Below are 21,713 nucleotides of genomic sequence, written 5' to 3' on the forward strand. Positions count from 1 at the left end.
ATAACTGTGGCTCACCTTACCTAAAACGGAGTTCCCTTTGGGTGACGTAAGACGTAGCTCGGTAATCTTCGCGGTGAGCAGACTCTATCAATCGAAATCGGAAAACCATCGATACGTTTGTATTAGTTGTGCATATATGCTTTAATACGTTATATACGATGAGAATGTGTAAACTACGTCAAGTAAAGACACGGTTGTCATTTTTAATTACAGTCTTTTCCCTGAAGACCTTGACAGGCGACCGTTCTTCTCTCTGCACTTGATTAAGAAGCCTGTTCCTTGCTGTATCCTCGCCATGGCGTCGTGTCTCTGCTCTCTCAGTAACAGAAAGTGGCCGCCTCTCTGCTGCTGTCGACTCAAAGCTCACAGACTCAGTCGGTGCCTCAAACCGCCATTTTGGAGTCAGAGAACTGAGAGTCGGCAGCAGCATCGAGAGAGACAAAAAGGGGGACACGGGGCCAAGGTGAGAGAGTCCTTAGCGGTTGTTATGGCGAGGGAGCGATGGGGGAAGATGGCCGGGAGGGAGAAAGAATTAAAACATGGGGATCATTCACCAGGCAACCGAGTCCCCACTCGTGTCCGAAACAAGGGTACGAGAGGCGCGGGCTTAGGGGCCTTGCTGTAGTAGCATCACGACTAGCCAGCTAAAATTGCTATTATACCAATATCATATCTTAATACAATGTTTAGGAAGGGAGGTGGTGGCCTTAAAGAGACAGACCCGATTTGAATACTTCATATTAATGGTGTGAGGGGACGTCTGTGCAAAAACTCCTCAGTATTTGATAAGATAATGATGAAAAAGCTAGAATAGGCAACATAGCTAGCTGGCTATAGTGTTGTAACAATGACTTGCTATTCAAGTAAAAATGGCCAAAGCTGTTTTGATATCTCTGGTGTGGTTTACTTAAGCCAGTGAGCTGCCAGTGTCTGTATACTAGCACCTTGACCCCTCACTATCATTGATCGGGGCAGTGCAGCGTGTGCATACAGAGTAAAGTAGCTAACGGTCGTTAGCGTGCAAGCTAATGTTAGCTTAGCATTTTTGCCATGCAATCCAGTGCGTAAGTGGCACCAAGCCAAGGTTAGCGAGCAAACCTTGGCTAACGTTAGCTTGGATGTGCTTGTAACGCTAGGCATCACGACACGATAGTGGAGGAAAGTATGATGATTTAGGATTAGCAGCTTGCACTATTTTCTACATGTTTTATAAGTACAGCAAACTCTTGTCTGGCTTTAGTGACTTGTCATCTTACCACACACATGGCAATGAACTTGTTCTCCCCAAGTGAATATAATCATTGGTAGTATTTATTACTGCAACTGACAACCATAACTTAAGTTTACCATGAAGTGGACACTGACAGAAATCTCACCTGCTCAATAATAGCCTAATTGAAATGTGAATTTGTTGATTAAGGTAATACTATAGTTAAGTTTGGAGTAGGTCTGAGGAAATCATGTTATAAAAGAATCACGTGCAATCTTGTAATTAATCCAGTCTGATCACTGCAATGCAGTAAAGGCTCTTATGAAAACAAACAATACATACTCTAATAGCCTGTACTTTTTTGTATATGATACAAACAAGACAGGAAAAGTAGGGGAAAGGAAAGCTGGCACACTCCTCCAACAGGGGAGAGGCAGCCGCTCCGATTCTAGGAACCTTACTGAACTATTTACATTATATACATAGGCACAAATACAAAACATGAAGTGTATGCCTATGTATATACTTCAAATAGTTCAACAGAGTTGCTAGTATTGCACTGGCTGCCTGTTTCTCTCTTTTTTTCTTATGCCTTTTTCGGGTATAAATTTATATTTGTATTGTATTATTTGTTCCAAAAGCGCCCACTCACAATGTTGCACAATGAAGCTATAACACAGCACAATAAACAGGACTACATTGCAGTAATCATAACATGTAAAATAGCACTATCCTCCATCGAGTCATTCTCATATTTTATAGTGGCGTTGCATACAATTTCATACTGGATATCATAGTGTGACATTTCTTCCTCTTTTAGGCCTTTATCACTTCTTTTGTGTGATTGCTAGTCTTGGAATCAAGAATAATGACATCGCTTACTGAGAAGGTAGGTCAACTGCATTTTTATCACAATGGACCAAGTTCTGGGTGCCGTACTGCTATAACCTAGTTGTTGCTTAGAAGGAAGATGCAAGAGGAGAGAGTATCTTCTAAACCCCAGGCTAGCTGGGAAAATGAATGAAAAACCCAGCAATTTGTGTTAAAGTTTCCTTGACCAAGGTACTAATCCCTTAATTGCTCTGAACTTTCATACCCCCAATCTTCTTTCTTGTCCTGCATCCTTCCTTTAAGATTTAGGTGAATTACAATAAAACAACAAAGTGTTGGGTACCAGTTTCACGTATTGCTCATTCTAATCTCAACCCATCTGCCTTCATCATCATTTGCATTCCTCTCTCTCATCTTTAATTCTGTCCCTCCAGTAAGAGTTCCCGCCCTGCGGGGTGGAGGAGTCTGTGCTGCATGGCGTCGGGGCAGGGCCGGCTGGAGGTCGGGGCGTGCGGCAGCTCTGGCCTGGCCAAACCTCTCTACCTGCAGCGCCTGGAGAGATCCGTGAGGCTGGACAGCTTCCTGCGCCAGACCGCCACCATCTTCAACAGAGACATAACCAGGTACAGGCAGAGGGTGATTGGGGGCGGGGTCCCATCAGTTTCAGTATGTGTTGCAATTTAAAAAGGCCTCTTATTTGGATATTTACATCACAATATATGGACAATTGTACTGTAAATGCAATTGTAATTGTGTTTTTTGTGGGGCAGGTGGAACAAAACTGTAGCTAATTTGAATTTAGAAACACTAAAATACATTACAGGAATCTTCCATCCTATCTGTGACTTGAGCTATACTATAACAATTTAATTGCCCAGCAACTCCTTGGCCTCTGTTAGAGGAATGACAGGAGATCTACCCTCCACGCTAGTCCCTTTGTCATCTGCTTGAGATTACATTCAGTATGTTAGGTCTGTAGTGTCTAATGTTATACCCTCTGGCATTGATGTACTACTTATAAGACCAGACACATCTCAGAAGACAAGAATAGACATATGTTGGATGCAAGGGATGTCGGTGGGCTTACAGCTGCATATTTTCCCTATGCTAGTGATGACAGTGATGACAGCGATGGTGCACTGGGGGAGGGGCTATCCCTGGACCCCCCCAACCAACACACAGCTTTGACAGTGAAAGATGAGCCTTGTGAGCCAGGGTTAGCAGAGGGCAAGCCCCTCAATGGGGTTCTGCTGCAAGGCAAAGGTAAGATACTCTGTGAAGGATTTACTGAGCAATTATGTGTTCCTCACTCCGCGCTAAACTTCTTTCACCCAGTGGTACTCCATGTTTATTCTCTCATTGTCATTAATGTCCCATTTATAATTGCAGTAGTGTGGAAATACTGTCACTTTGCTGCTGGCTATGCTTGTTTTGATTAGTTGACCTATTGACCTAACCATATGTTTTAATCACAAAGCCTTTAATACAAGCACTGAAAGTATGTGACAGTTAAACATGACTTTTGAGCCTGTAAAGGGTTGGTTTATATTGTTGTTAAGACTGAAGTAAAACAGACCTGCATTTTGAGTTATAACCGGTTGTGAAAGTTGCCAAAAGCTTATTTCCAAGAATCAGTATCCCATAGAACTAAAAATGTACCTGTATTTTATTCTTATTTTACTACACAGGCATATTGTCACTAATGTTATTCACTTTTTCATGAATGACACGTATCATCCATGAACACTCATTCACTCATATCAGTCTCTTGTCTGTGTATGTGATTAGTTTCTCTCCCCTCCACAGACCAAAAGGCAGATAAAGCCAGCCTCTACAATTTCTCCAAGCTGAAGAAGAACAGGAAATGGCTCAAGGTATTTTGTACAGACACATTTTCTCCATTATACTTCACATTTAACCCTGAGATATTTTGGCAAGGTGGGACCGGGGCAAAAGCGCATGAGTTTTTTTCATGAGCTGCCAACCTCTGTCACACTGCACTCTTTTGTCCACCTCAGGCTTCACTGTTTTGTTCGCCTTCCTTCACACACCATCCATCATGCAGCCCTCGGCTCCTGATGCTCATGTTCCTCCTCTCTCTCCTGTAGAGTATCCTGTTGAGTGATGACACCACAGACTCAGATACAGACTCTGACGACTCCGACTTCACTTTGTCTCGGGAGGAGCTGCATGACATGCTGAGGCTACACCGCTACACCAGGCAGCATCAGAGCAAGTTCCACTCTGACCGCGAGGTACACACACACACACATAAATGCAGTATCTAGCAATATTCATAACAACAACAGATTATTTTTGCAGAGTCACTATCATATCGCTTCCCTCTGTGTGTCTCTCCTGCAGCTCCACCAGTACCAGTACTACAGCACTGGTCTCCTCTCCACTCATGACCCCTTCTATGAACAACAGCGCCACCTACTGGGGCCCAAGAAGAAGAAAATCAAAGATGAGAAGAAATTCAAGGGTAAAGAAGAAAACAATGCTGGAAATCATGTTAATTGCTACAAAGAACTGGGTCATTACGGGAATAGTTGACAAGATTTCAAATCTATTGTTTATGTGCTTTTCCTTTTCTTTTAGCCAAACTAAAAAAGGTGAAGAAGAAGAAGAAACGAGGAGAGGGGGATTTTCTGGACGAGGGCCGTCCTTATGTCACCAAGATCTTCGCCAAGTTTTCCCACGATGCTCCGCTGCCCATGGTGAAGAAGAAACACCTGACCATCGAGCAGCTGAACGCGCGGCGACGCAAAGTCTGGCTCACCATCGCCAAGAAAGAGATCCCCAAGGTCAGTATGCATGATTCTAATGATAGATAGTCCAAACTTAGGATGTTCAATACATTTTTCCCAGCTGTATTTGTCCTAATGGTCCTATTTATGTCTGTTTTGCAGTCTTTCAAGCAGAAAACCTCTGCCAAGAACCTTGTATTGACCAATGCTAAAAAGGTAAGTTAAGTATGCACCTATGGGTATAATGTTTTATGGGTTTTATTCTGAAATACTATTAAAACATTGTGATATTCTCTATTCATTCATTATTATTTCAAAAGTTTTTTATCAAATGTCTTAAAATGAGTGTTGTATTCAATAAGATTTTTTTCTTTCATCCCAGAAAATTTGGTATCACATTTTTCAGTTGATGGTCTACTTTTGGACACTCACTCCTCATTTGTATATTGATGAGAGACCAAATTGTAGCTTTAGTACAACATGTAAGCTCTCTTTTTGTTTCTGCCCCAGCTGGCTCACCAGTGCATGCGTGAGGTGCGGCGTGCAGCTATCCAGGCCCAGAAGAACTGTAAGGAGACGTTGCCCCGTGCCCGCCGCCTCACCAAGGAGATGATGCTATACTGGAAGAAGTACGACAAGGTGGAGAAGGAGCACAGGAAGAGGGCGGAGAAGGAGGCTCTGGAGCAGCGTAAACTGGATGAGGAGATGAGGGAGGTAGGTGGCTAGGAAGCTGTTGACTGGCCTGGGAAGTTGTTGTCTTAGGAAGTTCCATCACCTGACTAGGGCTTTCTATAACACATTTTTCTATAACAAAATTTGCATCAATATAACTATTTTGAAAACAAGTTTGAAATTGATAAGATTTGGATTATTCTGCACACAGCTCATCATGGGTGCTGATATAAAAACATGTTTCTCGTTTTTTTTCCAACTACTCCTCTCTCTCCCAGGCCAAGCGTCAACAGCGTAAACTGAACTTCCTCATCACCCTGACTGAGCTGTACGCTCATTTCATGGGAGGTAAACCCAGCATGGGGGGTCCAGGAGGAGATATGGCCCAGGAGGAAATTCTGAGGAAGCTGGAAGACACCGGCGCCCAAAGACAGATTGACATCGGGGGAGGGGTGATGGTCAACATGGGACAGGAGGACTACGGTATGGACAGCTCAGTCATAGGTTTGTTTTGTTACTAGACCAGGGTCAATTAGTAATTGTATGCTAGCATTGATTGTTCATGTTTGTATGTCTTTATTGCAAGGCAAGCAGGCCAATCCTATTGGCTACACTGTATTAAATGAGATCAGTCCAAAAAACTTAATTGAATCCCTTTTAGGAACCGTTGAACTAATTTCTCCAAATATGTCATTCTCAATATAATTGTCAAATGGACTAGTTGTCACTTCATTTACAGCCACTGTAATCTCCTGTCTGTCAGTATTGTATATTCCACTATTTCTCCTCCCCGCAGTTTTTAATGTATTTTCGACTGATAAGGATATTTATGCAGTGAATTGAGTTTATGAAGCAGATCATTTTGGGCCAACTGGATTGTATGGTATTGCAGATAGTGAATACTACAAGTCCCAGGCCCTGAGGAATGCCAAAGAGGCCTACCAGATTCACCAAGAGAGAGTAAGTTGGCACATACAAACACATACTCATGCATGGGCATGATGACGTGGAGTAGGGCCAACAGCACACACCCATACACACACATTCACCTCAATGCCCACACACACACAATCCTGGTCTATACTCTCCGTTTGCTAATGGCCAAATCTTTCCCTGTAGACGCGAATGTTTGACGAGGAGGCCAAGGACAGTCGCTGTGCCTCTCTGCATGTAGCCGGAGTGTCGGCCTCAGGCTCCGGCTCTGGGTTTGGAGAGAGCTACAGCCTGTCCAACCCATCCATCCAGGCTGGCGAAGACATCCCCCAGCCCACCATCTTCAACGGCAAGCTCAAGGGATACCAGCTCAAAGGCATGAACTGGCTGGCCAACCTCTATGAACAGGTGACTGAGTCTGTCTCTGTAGATACACGTGTGTCTCGCTTCTCAAGGCATTTTTTTATTTTTTTTATTTATGACGATGAATACAGACACAATACAGATCTTGTATATTTTGGCTATGTTTTCTGTGTATCTATCCATCTGTCTGTCTTAGGGCTTCCCAAAGGCAATGTGTTAGAGTGGCAGACTACTCTAAATTCCTAAAAAAAATGGCAATTCATGTTTCATTCTGCCATTGCATTGTGTTGTGAAAAGTCAAATTCGTACAGCAGTAAATGCGGGAAGGAAGGCAGTGCATTTATGGTTTGTAATGGCTGTAACATTAGCTAAAGTTGTAAGAATTTTACTCACATGATGTGATCCTCCCAAAATAATATGCTCCTCATAGGTTGCAATGTAATTTTTGGCCAGCATGTGCCATAGTTGGATGCTGTGTTCAACAAGGGTTTTGTCTGAGTTAAATATATATAATATAATGGAGTTTGGATTTTACAATCAAGACAGGGGTTTCTTTTGTCATGGCGGCACTGGAAAGCCTGTCTGTCTATCAGTTGTGATTATATAATATTACATACATATTTTTACATTTTTACATTTTTCCTCTTCCATTTAAAGGGCATCAATGGAATCCTGGCAGATGAGATGGGACTGGGGAAGACGGTCCAGAGTATCGCCCTTTTGGCACACCTGGCAGAGGTGAGAGAGCACCGGGCCAAAGCAGTTCACTCACCATGCACTTCCAAAAAGCTTACTGGAATATTCAATTGTCTCTGCTTTCATGACTGAGATAGGAAAACATCGAACACACCAGCTTCTCTATGCACCTGCATCCTTTAAAAGGTCCCCAGTTTCTGACTGTGCTTCTTTTGCAGGTGTTGGAATATTTTATTGAATGAGTCATACGGCTTATTTCATTGTTGTGCATAGCTGATTTGAACCTCTTCAGCCCTTTAGATCTTTGGGTCTCATATCTCCTAAGGGAGAGAAGTGGAATTCAGGGGAAATGGGAGCTTTTCAGTGGTGAATTATCTCTCACAGGAAGACACATGCTGTGTTCCTCCTGGGCTTCCTGTTTTTTGGGTGCTCACACACACACACACACACACACACACACGCACACACACACAAAGATAGAGACCACCTGTTGTAACGGCTGACGATGTATCCTTTCTTCGGTTCCTGCACAGAGAGACAACATCTGGGGTCCATTCCTGATCATCTCTCCTGCTTCCACGCTCAACAACTGGCACCAGGAGTTCACCCGCTTCGTGCCCAAATTCAAGGTGAGAATCCACACCGCTGCTGAGAGAGCGCACCAGCGGAAACACCTGCAAAAATATGCCTCCGGGAATCCTGGCATCCTCATTTCTGCTGCTCTCTCACCAGTCTTTTTCACTCCTCTCACGAACCCACAGCTGTGTTGTTCAGCTCTGGCCGAATTAATCAATGCTCTCTAACATCTGATATTAAATGCACGCTGTTGTTCTTCAACTGAGGATAAAGTGCTCAGAGACACATGCAGGTTTACTTACTATTCATTAGGGGGCAGTATTGTATCAGGACATTTGTAGCCTTGCATGTTAACCCACGATTACAAGGTTGTTACTAGTTTGGTTGTTCAGTGGGTGCTCTTTTTTCTTTTCTTTTCTTGTTCCTTTCTTTTGCATGTCTTAACTGGCCCCTCACAGGCAAGATGCTATGTGCATTCTTGCAGGCTGAAGACCATTCATCAAACACAACACGCTGGCTGTGCTTGTGTGTGCGCGCGCACATACACACACACACACACACAAACACACACACACACACACAGACACACAGTAATAAGCATCACTCACTGATGTACTCAACACTCAACCATGCCCATTTCCTCCCCTAGTTGTAGAGTAAATCAACTCCTGTCTGTTTTGCTAATGAGGTGTGAAAAGACTCTATTACACAATCTGTAGATAAGAGTCCTGAACGTGTAAAACAAGGCATGGAAATGCTGGCCTGAAAACAATTGAGCTTCAGCTTGTGTTGAGTGACATAATGATTTCACTTCACATTTTACATCAACAGCTCATCGAGAATTCAAGCAGTAATTCATACATGATGCTATGGGTAAACATAAGTCTAGCTCTTGATTCATTACTTTAATGTAAATGTAAACTTCTTGGAAAAGCTCTATTTGAACATAGACTAGGTGAAATGCATCCACTTAGCTGATCATTCTGGTGTTACTGGGATTCTTGACAGAAGCGATCCACTTATTTTCCTCTTGTTTTAATCTTACTAATCTTACTTCTTTATCTTTGTTCCTCAGGTGTTGCCATACTGGGGGAACCCTCATGATCGCAAGGTGATAAGGAAATTCTGGAGCCAGGTAAGGAGGAGATGATGGATGAAAAAATGATGATAGTGATTATGACCACAAAGATCGTAATGATACAATGCAGCTATGAAAATGGTTTAGTGCAGTGTTCAGTGTGGTGAAAATATTGTACACATGCCTTTTTCTTCTCCTTCTCCCCATCTCTAACTCAATCTGGCTCTCTCTTTATCTGTGTGTGTGTGTGTGTGTGTATGTGTGTGTGTGTGTGTGTGTTTATAGAAAACCCTGTATACGCAGAACGCACCATTCCATGTGGTGATCACCAGCTACCAGCTAGTGGTCCAAGATGTGAAATACTTCCAGAGGGTCAAGTGGCAGTATATGGTTCTGGACGAGGCTCAGGCACTCAAGAGCAGCACCAGGTAAAGCACTAGCATGGTGGCTGTTCTGTTTTATTGCATTGCATATTGCAGATTCTTGCGCAGGTCTGGAAAGTCTTGAAAAGTTTTGAAAATGGACAAAAAGTCTGGAAAACTGTGGAAAAAGATTGTTGTTCAGTCCCAAAAAACATTAACTATGCATTTTATGTAGTTGTAAATCCCACTGTCATTTCACATATTATATTGTTGTAGTAAAGAATAATCTTCAGCTATAGGTGGTTGACAGTTGGCCAATATCAGCATACATCATATTAAAAATGGACCAAAATCTTTAAACCCAGTCAAGAAATTAAGTTCTGCAAAAGTATGGAATTTTGAAACATGTAGGAACCTCAACACACACAGACTGTATATACACATACAGACCATGTCCCATAGTTTGAGTAATTAATGAAATCAAAAACATATTGAAAACACATTACAATTAGTAGATGATATAGTGGCTAGTTGCTACAGTAGGTCACCAGTCACACTTTCCCTCTGTGTTGTCAGTGTTCGGTGGAAGATCCTCCTGCAGTTCCAGTGTCGAAACAGACTGCTGCTCACTGGGACGCCCATCCAGAACACAATGGCTGAGGTGAGGTGTGTGCAGGGCTTAAAGACCTCCGGCCAGGTCTCTGGCATGTGGACGTTTTAGATTCACAAACTATTTTCGACATAAAAACCAAACTCACTCCACGTGGGTTTTTGTTGTTTATGGGTTTTATCCAATCATATTCAGCGAAGCAAAGCAATATTTTACATTTACCAATGGAATGCAAGCAAGTTTTTTTTTTTATCCAGTGAACAGCAACCTACTTTCTATCACAATGTAGCACCGATTCTGTAGTGTAGCACAGCTGAAATATGGAAACAAAGTTTATGAAAGCTGGTGAAGATACACGCGTCACTGAGACAGTAAGAAAGGAGTAAAAAACAAACGGCGATAGGCATGGACTGAATAAACGGGTGGAGATGGGAAACCGTTTGACACTTGGTGCGACAAATTAAGGGAACCGGGTGTTTGTTCTGCACTGTGTGCTCAACCAGCAGAAAGAAAGTGCTCGTTCCACATGAGGTAAATCCCAGACACAACACTGCTATACGCGCACTCCGATATCTGACCACACCGGGAGCGACAGTTACGGCTGCCACTCCGCTCCAGCAGCAATGACAGACCGGAACGTGATCTGTCTTTCACAATTTACAATTGTCATTCAGCATAAACATGTGGCATTGCTTTGGCTGTTTTCTACAGAGCTCCCCAGGGGGTCACCTGGTAAGAAAAAAAAAATTGATGTGGAAATCCATACGGGCACCGATTGGTAAACGTGCACAGCTCCATGCGCACGGAATAGTAAACTGTAACCCCCCCCCCCCCCCCCCAATCAGTCAGGAACATTTCAGGCTCAGAAAGGTTTTTTTTGCTTTAAGCCCTGTGTGTGTGTGTGTGTGTGTCGGTATGTGCAAGATGGAGCTGTTGACGACTGTATGTTGACGACTGTATGTTATTGCTGTCTCTCAGCTGTGGGCCCTGCTCCACTTCATCATGCCTACGTTGTTTGATTCCCATGAAGAGTTCAACGAGTGGTTCTCCAAGGACATTGAGAGCCACGCAGAAAACAAGTCTGCCATCGACGAGAGTGAGTGAACTCTTACCTCCGAGAGAAATTTTTCCTTTCGGCTGTTTTTCTGTATAGCTGACATCACATATTATTTTTCAGCTCATTTGTATGGAAATTAGATCTTTTTTGTGCCAACATCTGTCCTTTATTCCTGCTCATTCTTGCGTGTGATATGTAGCTAAACACTCATTCGTTTGATGTTTGTGTTTCAGACCAGCTCTCCAGGCTGCACATGATCCTTAAGCCCTTCATGCTGCGCAGGATCAAGAAGGATGTGGAGAACGAGCTCTCAGACAAGGTAGAAGAGAGACCTTTCTCCGCTGTAGACCTCTATTTCCTGACCCCTGCCTGTTTCTCTATGGCTGCGTGATTAATTGAAACAAGATTTGAAGTTGCAGTAACGGCAATTAGCAATTTCCGAATTACAGAACTTGCATTTTATTTAATAGTGAGAGGGAAAGGTTTTCCAGATGGTTTCCTAAACAAGTTATTCTGGTTTTCCATGAATTTCCTGCCATATGGGTCGGATGAAATGGTGAAACGGGGAATATTTTTCAGTTCATTCAAACAGAGCACATTCTAAGAGTTAGGATCTAAAATTTTTGGTGGGTGTTTTTTAAGTGCTGAAAAACATATTCTGCACAAAAAGCCGTGTCCAAAGGTATAGCAATTCATGACACTACTCTGCTAAAAATGCAATATCATCTTTTGTCAGTATAATGTAGCGCTTCTCCTCGCCTCTTCTGGTTGAACCTGCGCCCTTCCTCCATCTGTCTCTCTGTACCGCTCATGACACGGAAAGTGCTGTAATAAGCCCATGAGTGATGCTTGTGCTGGCAGATCCTCTTGACAGATGTTGGGTCTCTTGCTGTCACACGTAGCGCTCACATACTCACACATACGCGGTGAGAGTCTCGCTACACAAAGTCAGAGAGATGGCAGAGTTCACCACTCCCCCGCATCTGTCTATTTCACTTTCCTTCACACCCACACGCTGTCCTGCCAGCCCACTTCCTTTCCTTCTCCACTCTTGTTGCTTTCTCTCTTTCTGTCTGTCAGCATGCCAGAGCTAATGGTAATTGGTTAAGTTCACTTATGGTTCACATTGGGTTTTTTTGGTTTGTTTTCTGCATCTGGTGACAATGATTTTATTATTATTAGTAATAATAGTAGTAGTAGTAGTAGTAATGTTTAATTTCACTGCTATAATTAAAGCTTGACACTAGATGAAACCAGAAGTTTGATGTGTGTGGAAAGAAAATAGGTGATCAGCCCATAATTTCATGCAATTTTGCTTGACCCCATGTTAAAAATTGTGGTCTAAATGAGGCTGAACATCATAACCACACCCAATTTCTAGGTGGTGACATCGTACAGATTCAGAAACTGAATCATTTGTCCTCAGTGTAGGCTCACGTAAAATATGCAATACATTTTTCTTTTATGTATCATCTATTTTACCAACCAGGCAAATTAAGAACATTTTTCATTACAATTTTCATATTACAAACTTTTATGCTGTATATGACTATGACTTTATGACTTCACACAAAATGTAGGCAGCAGTTTTACTGTCACTCTTTCAGCCTTAAACATCTTAAAACAATTTCAGGGAAGTCACAGAGCGAGCACAAGGTTTTCCAGGTCATTGGCACTATGAAATACATTTTTACACTCTAATCACTCAGTGTTTTTAAGAGGTGGTAATTTAAAAATGGTGGAGCTCAGTTTTTGGTTATCTGCACTAATTACAATCCACACAGTTTTAGGAACCTCGCCATACCTCTGTTCTCCAGTAGAAACAAGATGATGATAATGATGACATTTTGCCAATGCAATTTGCAAAGCTAATTCTTTTAACTGTGGCTAGTATTAGGTTAGTTAATCTTAATCAGTGGAGACTTTCTACACACACTTGCTCTTTTCTCCCTCTGCAGATTGAGATCCTGACCTACTGCCAGCTGACGTGCCGACAGAGGTTGCTGTACCAGGCTCTGAGGAACAAGATCTCCATCGAGGACCTGCTCCAGTCCTCCATGGGCACGGCCCAGCAGGCCCACAGCACCACCTCCTCCCTCATGAACCTGGTCATGCAGTTCAGGAAGGTAGGTACCATGGCCCGCCTATGGGCCAATTGGCTTACAAGCCGGGCAGGATGCTTATGAGTAAAATGATTTGGGATTGTTTTGCTAGATACTGCGATCACAGCTATTAATCATGGTTATTGGCTTATTATTGGCATATTATATGGCTACTTTATGATTTGAGGATTAAAATTATTTTATTGCTTAACTTTTATTGGCAATAAACTGCTGTGGACTTTCTAAGTGAAATTAAATGTTTCAATATTAACAGTACGGCAATATTCAAAAATTTTTAATTGTGGAAACTAAAATCATGATATACCATTAAACACATGTAGTTGTTCAGCCCTAGAGCAAAGATGAGCATGATTGATACTGGTTCCTTTGCCTTAAGACACAAGGCATATTTTCCTGACTACACTGTCTTTTGCTCTCTCCTTTGGTTATGCAACAGCTGATCGCACGGCACTTAGCTGTGGTGTGCTAATCTTCCTGTGTATGCTTGTGCGTAGGTGTGTAACCATCCTGACTTGTTTGAGCGCCAGGAGACACGCTCTCCTTTCCACATGTCCCTCAAGCCCTACGTCATGTCTAAATTCCTCTACCGTCAGGGCCTCATCCACGCACGCAACCAGGCCAAGAACAAGTAAGTGTTGCCACACACACGTCTATGTGCATGCACAAACAGACACACACACGTCTATGTGCATGCACAGAGACACACACACACACACACACACACAATATGCCCAAACCAAATGGGACAAGTCTGGCTAAATTTCTCATCTCATTGTTTGGAATGGAATTGGGTTTACATTTTAAAATTATTGTTTAAAAATACTGTAAATATTTACTTCCAGAAAGGCTATTACGCAATCATAGCTATTACCACTCAGATTTTTTTTGGGGGGTCTAATAGGGATCCGATTTTCAGGCCCAAGTCTCTCTCTGTCTCTCTCTCTCTCTCCCCCTCTCATTTTCTCGCTCTCTCATGTACAGTAGTGTAACCTTGTCTCTTTCTCCATCTTTCTCAGATTACTTCAGGTGCTGCTGTCTCCCTTTTCTCCAAATCACATCCAGCAGTCTCTTTTTCATAGGAAAGGTGAGCTCTTACCAAGCTTTGAACCCAAACCCACACAAAGCTCTCCTCATCCAAGAGGATCTCTTTCATTTGACATTCAGAAGACACCAGCTCTTCATGTGTACTGTATGTCTAATTCAGCAACCCGGTCTCTCTCTCTCTCTCTCTCTCTCTCTCTCTCTCTCTCTGTCTCTCTCTCTCTCTCTCTCTCTCTCTCTCTCTCTGTCTCTCTCTCTCTCTCTCTCTCTCTCTCTCTCTCTCTCTCTCTCTCTCTCTCTCTCTACGTCCTTCAACCTTTCTCTTGTTCTTTCCCACTCTCCCTCTCTCACATCGCTTCATTTTCTCCCTCTCTCACATCGCTTCATTTTCTCTTTCTGTCTGTCTCTCTTCCTCCCGCATGCTCTATATCTCACTCTTTTCTTTACTTTTCCAGGTGATGACAAAGGAAGCTGTTTCTCCTTCCTGCGCTTCATCGACGTCTCTCCGGCTGAGATGTCCAACCTCATGCTGCAAGGCACCATAGTCAGGTGGGCTTCAAGTAGTGTCTTCAGATCTGTTAGTCACAAATGTTAGCAGAAATGAAGTCAACTTGCAACAAATTAAACTTGCGTGAAAAACACATCATCATAGAATATTATTTTGACTCAGCCCTGCACTTTGGCAAGCTGATATCTTGGTCGGACACAAGTCTGGCTTGTACTTGTAGAATTTGGCTTGAACAATTTGGCTAGTACTGTCCTAGAATAACACAGACAGAAGATTTCTTCATGACATACTTATATTAAAATAGATTTGTTTGGCCGTCCTGGAGGCTTATTGGTCTGGGGCGCGTACCATGTAGCTGCAATGTCCTGGGTTCGAGTCCAGCCCAGGACCTTTGTCGCATGTCATTCCCCTCTCTCTCTCCTGATCTTACCTGTCTATCTCTACTGTAAAAACTACCATAATGGCAAAAGGCATAAAGGCAAAGGAAATAAAAAAGATAAAAAAAAATAGCAAGCAAAAACAGTTTTGTTTGTCATTGTGTTTTTTCTCAAGCATCCTCCTCTCCCCTTTCACAGATGGTTAGCCCTTTTTCTGTCCCTGAAAGCTTCCTACCGGCTCCACCACCAACGTGTGTTTGGCCTTGGGGAGGAGGAGGAAGCCAGGCCCAGGAGTAAGTGTCTCTCTCGCAGGGACCTGATTCTGTGGCTGAACAGACCCACCGCCTTCCCCAACACAGACACCAGCCCTGTGCTACAGGTGGGGAACACACACACACACACACACACACACACACACACACACACACACACAATAAAATCTTTTATGCATGTGTGGAGCCTCTTGAGTAGCCATCTGCGGTGCTGCTGTGTGTGTGATAGATAGGTGATGCTCCAGTAGTGAGGCATGCTATTGCTGGCAGTGCAGAAACTTTCCCCAGAGCGTCAGTCGGTGTTGGGCCACACAGCTTGCTCTCTGCCCCAGGCCCCCTCTCCTTGCTCTAGGATCCAGTGTGGAACCTAATCCTTTCCCTAGCCCCCCTACTAACACTCCCTCCTTCTGAGTCTCCAGGGCCTGTGCAGACCAGCATCTATCTACACTTCTACTGCCAGATATTTAGGAAAAAGGTCCTGGGAGCTACACTACAGTCCTGGGCAAAGTAGTAATTGAATATATTTTCAGTGTGAGAAAAAATAGGAGTCCTTGATTTATAACCATTTATATAATTCTACCAGCCACTTAAGTAGCTGAACAATCATTCATTCCTATCTGTTTTGCTGGTGAAATAGTGAAAGAGTGGATTCTGGGATCCACTAGCTACTATGGCAGGTGGACAAAAATGTTACGTTTTCTGTCCTTGTTCCAGGTTAAGTGTCCACTTTTAGGCCTGATTAGTTGTCCAGGAAGACAAATGAAGTGTACCTCAATTATGTTAAACTGTATTCAAGTGCTTTCATATGTGCTGGGCTCTGCTACACAGAACCACAGTGTTACACTGAGATGTTCAAAGCGTATACATGTATTTCCTCCATTTCTCAGTATCAAATGGCAAAATGATAGCCTAATGGTTAGTGGGGAGGCAGTAGCACAAAGGAAAGGTGCCAGTTCAAATATCCGGACTAGCTGGGAAAATATAACCAGCTCTTTTCACAGTGCCCATGAGCAAATCATGCATCTTCCAATTGATCCTGTGGAGCTGCTCAGAGTTTAACAGTAAAAAAAACAAACATATATGAGACAGTATCAAGGTGTGACTGTGTCTTTGTGTGTAATTGTCCCCCAGGCCACTGCTAAGAATATGGTTGTGCTCTTAGTCATTTTGCCTAGGTAAGCATTAAAAACTCATCTCATGAAACCTTGTACCCAGTTAAGAGTTACCCATCAGCAGATATGTATCAGATTGCCATCCTCCATCAATTCCAACTTAACTTGTGAACGCGTTGGGTGGAAAATACCCAAGTGAAAATGCTGTCGGGGTAATTCCATCCTCCTCTTCCTCCCCTGGCCTCATCACGCTGAGTCAGGCAGCTGCCCAGCGTCTTAGGTTCCCCCCTGGAGCGGCGTCAGGAATGAAGGAGTAGAAAAAGAGCAAAAGACAGAGTATGAGAGGGAAAGGGAGAGAGAGAAACATACAGACACCTGGCGAGCTAATATGTGTACTGTATGACCGAGCTGACCCTAGACTCCCACTTGAGCTTCTAGAAATTACTTACACCCACTATTTACGCCCACTGCTTTCAACTCCTCATTTTTCTTTTGAAGCTGTATGTAGTTGGCACCCAGTGCTTCTCCTTGGCTCATCTCTTTCTGGCCTTGCACTTGACAGTGCGGTCAGCATTGCTTTCTGCTTTCTTTGTGCTCCTGTTGAGGAGTGGGGAGCCAGACAAGCAGGCCTCTCTCTCAATACCTCCTCACCATGCCCTGGGTTTTACCCATATGGCAGTGGGGCACAGTTTCAGCTATGGCTTTCTGCCCGTCTTTATCAGTCTCTCTCTCTCTCTCCCTCTCTCGCTGTCTCTCTCTCTGTCTCTGACTCTGTCTCTTTCTCCATCTGGCTTTTTTCAATTTTTCAGCTTCTTCTCACCCAATCTCTCTTTTTCTTTCCCTCCTTGCCATCCATCACACACCTTAAAACTACATTGCTACACTCTGGCTGACACTGTCTTAAGCTCCCACACAGCAGATCATTCCAACAACCTGAAACCGCTTTTGCACTGCTGATATAGTTTCTAAACTTAATGTATCGTCTGATACCGAGTAACGATCTGATCAGCTACTTTTTCTGAACAGGTTATTCTTGAAAAATAACAGAAACTTGATGATATGTGATGATATATTACAGGTAGGCCTTAGCATTTGTAAAATACTCTGATACCACTAACCTATTATGGCCAGGTATTGCAATCCAATTCCAGTATCCAATACTAGTATCTGAACTGGTGCATTGCTGCACAAAAGAGAGATGAGTATTTTCTAACCGCTGGTGGAGACGGCCAAAGTCTGGCCAGAGGAGGTTTCATGTTTCCATCTCTGCCATTAGGTGGCACTGTGTATCTACCATTTTTGTGGTGTCACACATTTACACGCACACAGACACACACATACAAACACGCAGTAACATACACATTACTTTTACATATTCCTGTAACAACTACCAGTGCATTATACTTGCATTATTCATCATTATCTCTTTAATCTCTTTAACGTTTATTCAAAAACACTATTCTCTTGCCGTTTTTTTGTTGAGTATTTGATCCACATCATGACTTACCCAAAATTTGTTTGCAGAAAAGATTAAGACAAGCATCTTATTCATCCTGTGACATGCACTGTTCAAATCATATAAGCTGCACTAATCGTACATTTTACATAAGATTGTTGGCATTTAGCTGACATTTTACATAACCATTCAGGCATGTAGCCAGTGAAACTTAAAGATGCTATCACAGCGGTTTATAAAAAAAAAAACATCAGTGCTGCCCTCTGTGGCCTCTGTAGATTATATTTTTTCCACCATTGTTGTCTTATCATTTCTCTAGAAAATGTTTCTTAATAATTTGAGGATACATTTTTTCCCATAACCCCCCCATGTTGTCACAGATGAAAGCAGCTATATTCATGTTTTTGAAGGATAGTAATGTGGATTTTCTGTGTGTGTGTGTTTCAGGAGCTGGTGTTCACAGCGCACAGGCCAGGCATGATGGGACACAGAGACGTGACGATCCACAGCCGAAACTCGGTCACCTCCACACTGTGGCCCTGCCAGCCCGCACTGCCACCCAAGTTCCTGCTCACCGCCACACCCAGGGTAAGGCCTGTGTACATGTCTGTGTGTGTGTGTGTGTGTTAGCAGCCCGTGACTGGAGGAAAATGGGGAGAAATTCTCATTCAGCTTCTGTATGTGTGTGTATGTTTGTGTGTGTGTGTGCTTGCCCATGTAAGACAGAGGAGCATTTGGGTGGTCGTGAAAAGGGAAGAGGGAAGCTCTGTGTGCATTGCCTTTGTAAGACAATGAGCAGCTCTTATCTGTAAAGTGTGAGTGTTTGTGTGTGTGTGTGTGTGTGTGTGTGTGTGTGTGTGTGTTTTGGAAGGGGGGGGGTTGACCGCAGTGACTTCCAGCTGCATTTAAAACAAACAGAGCCTCTAAAAAAAGGGCTTCTTGCTCAGTTTGACTACTTATTGTTTACCCTCCTCCTGACCTCCTCCTATACACACACACACACAAACACACATACACAGTAAGAGAACTTGCTGATTCAGTGAACCCAGCCTTCATGCAGGGGTTTCCCTTGCTTCTATAGAGGTCTAGATGGGAAAGTTGCCTGTGTGTTGTGTTTTGTATGGGGATGGGGGTAGAGGACAGGCCTTACCCATTCTAAAGCCTTATCAACGTAAAGGACAAAATCATTCAAAAGCACACATGCAAAAAACCTGCAAATATTTTGAACAACTATGGGATTACACTTTCCTTTTTAGTGATCAGAAAACCAATACCTATAAACCTCTCATACTGCAAAAACATGTTATTCTAAAATGTTCCTCCTTTCCTGCGCATAACATCATCTTTGGATTCATAGTTAGAACACATTTTAATTTTTTAATCTCGGTTTCCTAGGTGACAGCGGTTCCCATGGAGCGTTACTGTGACGACCGCAGTGCTGAGTATGAGTGGCGGCTGACACGAAGTGGAGGGGGTACGGTCTCCAAACAGTGCTTCCTCTACGGCTCCCCTGAACTTGCCTCTGATTGGCGCACGAGAGCCAGCGCCTTCCACCCACAATTCCCTGGGGGTGTGATGGCCCTCTATCCTCGACACGGCTGGTCCTTCGTTAGGATACCTGGTAAGTGTGTGTGTGTGTGTGTGTGTGTGTGACAATAACACAAATTGAACACACCATTTTCACCTAAAGGTTGGCATACATTTAAGTTTAGTCTATTACAGTTAAGGTTAGGAAATTAAATCAACTGTATTTCAGGTGGGTTAAGATTAGGGTTTGGTTTAGGCAACTAAAACAACTTGGTTAAAGTTAGGGAAAGACTTGAAAACTTAACTCTCAGTAGAAATCTTCTTAGTAGAGGCTGGGAATCGAACCCTGGTTAGCGGAATTGAAGGCAAATGCATACGCCCATCCATCAAGCCGACCACAACACCACACTATTTCAATGTCAGACTATTTCCTGTTTATAGTCGTGCCTCCTTCATCCTTTCGTGGTGAATTTCAGGAGATCAGGATGGTGTGTGTGTGTGTGTTTGGGAGTGTGTGTGTGGGTGCATGGGTGTGTTACATTCCTGTTTTCCATTTTTGTATTTTTTAGTATTGCAGCTATTCTTCAAAAGGACTTATTGTATTCCTGGCCTGTGTGTGTGTGTTTTGAGCTTTCCATAAGGGTCACCATTCCCGGAAAATGTATCATTTTGTCCAACATGTTATTCAGAATGATCCCGTCCCATCTGCCGTCGCAGCTGAAGGCAACTGGCCCATTTTAGTTCTCTGAAAAAGTTGGCAATACATGAGTTTCATTCCAAACTGGTATATTCACTTTGAAAAAATCTTGCAACCTAAAATTCATCAGTCCATATTTCAAAAATACAGATGATTCTATCATGAAAAGTAGAAGCATTTTGTAAACAAAGGTCTTAAGATGACTCAGAACTTTAATAGTAACTCGTCATTTGCTTTACTTTCATGCCAGAAATCATTTTGTAAGAGTAAGTAAGTGGCAGTTTTTTTCAAATGGTGGATGTCCAATTTTGGAATGAAAAGCGGAGTGGAGACCCGTGGGAGAATCCACACAGGCCGGCGCAGGGTCATCAGAACAGAGCTGGGTACATCACCCTCCTCCGTCTCTGTCTGTCTGTCTGCCAGGCAGCCAGCCCCTCACAGTCTAATGGAGCTGCCGTGATAAAGGGCTTCTGCACAAGTTCACTTGCATACACACATACCACAGACTTCCATTAAGGTGTGAATATATGGTTGTGTGCGTGCGTGCGTAGGCGTGCGTGCGTGTGCTTACAAGCTCTTTATCAGAAGAGCTTGGCTAGCGAAGTGAAGGGTCAGATGGAGCAGAGTGGGAGCTGATTCCCTGCCAGGGTCCAGATGACTGATGGCCGCCCAGGGTTAGAGAGGCCACAACAGCTTTACAAAGACAACACTTCCCTTCTCACTGACCTCCCCAGCCCCTCTACCTCTGATAAACTGTCTCTGCCAGGGATTATGATGACTGCTGTTTTTTGTTGTGGTCATTTTGTGGGAACACAAAGGTTTTTCAGCACAGAAAATGGATCTGTGTAGATTGGGAGCTGTGCAATTTGACATTGCATTGCAATGTGATTTACTATTTACCAGGATTTACTATCCTTTAATTTACTAAAATAATAATATTCCTTAAAGATTTTATAAAATCCCTTACAACCTATAGACACACTTTCACAGATTTTAATATTGTACTGTTTGATTTATTTTTTTTCTTCCATCTGTGATTGCATGTGCTTGTGAGTGTGTTTGTGTGTTAAAGTGAGAAACAAAACAAGTATTTGTGTGTGTGTGTGAGAACAGTCTGAAAGCTCTTGTGAAGTTATATGGGAGCAGACAAAGCGAGGAAGTTTAGCTACTGGTCATTGTTCAAGTGCTTAGTTAGGTAACACTAATAGATGGTCCGTCTGTGTGTGTGTGTGAGTGTGTCTGTGTACCATCGGGTCCATTCAAGGAACGGTGCTGCGCTCACACGGGCCAGAGGTGTCTCTCACCTCGCCTTACACACTCTCCCACGCTCAGAGCCTTTGGCTTTCCTTACACACAGACCGAGGATCGGCTCAGCCAACCCAAAACTCCAACTCCCTCGCTAAGGGACAGGACTGCGCGCTGATCTGAAATCAGTATCTGGCTACGACCTCTCAATCCGTCT

General features: G+C 43.2%; 1 protein-coding gene across 1 annotated transcript; it reads left to right on the forward strand.

The window, feature by feature from the left end:
* Window positions 1–508: 508 nt before the first annotated feature.
* Window positions 509–19,648, forward strand: ino80 (INO80 complex ATPase subunit; the record flags this gene model as incomplete). Its single annotated transcript, XM_071538664.1, has 27 exons — window positions 509–590; window positions 2,031–2,099; window positions 2,476–2,664; window positions 3,153–3,304; window positions 3,848–3,915; window positions 4,150–4,296; window positions 4,406–4,526; window positions 4,643–4,848; window positions 4,954–5,007; window positions 5,302–5,505; window positions 5,742–5,946; window positions 6,356–6,423; window positions 6,583–6,804; window positions 7,417–7,497; window positions 7,989–8,084; window positions 9,107–9,166; window positions 9,395–9,537; window positions 10,048–10,132; window positions 11,060–11,177; window positions 11,372–11,457; window positions 13,097–13,264; window positions 13,756–13,889; window positions 14,278–14,345; window positions 14,758–14,851; window positions 15,386–15,566; window positions 18,475–18,615; window positions 19,423–19,648. Coding segments are annotated over exons 3-27 (3,277 nt in total), but the record flags the coding sequence as incomplete, so codon positions are not given.
* Window positions 19,649–21,713: the final 2,065 nt, after the last annotated feature.

The sequence above is a fragment of the Centroberyx affinis genome, unplaced genomic scaffold (genome assembly GCF_046629955.1).
Source record: "Centroberyx affinis isolate AG114_WGS23_722 - 3 ecotype Tasmania unplaced genomic scaffold, CSIRO-AGI_Caff_v1 ptg003326l_1, whole genome shotgun sequence".
In the NCBI taxonomy this organism is placed as follows: Eukaryota; Metazoa; Chordata; class Actinopteri; order Beryciformes; family Berycidae; genus Centroberyx; species Centroberyx affinis.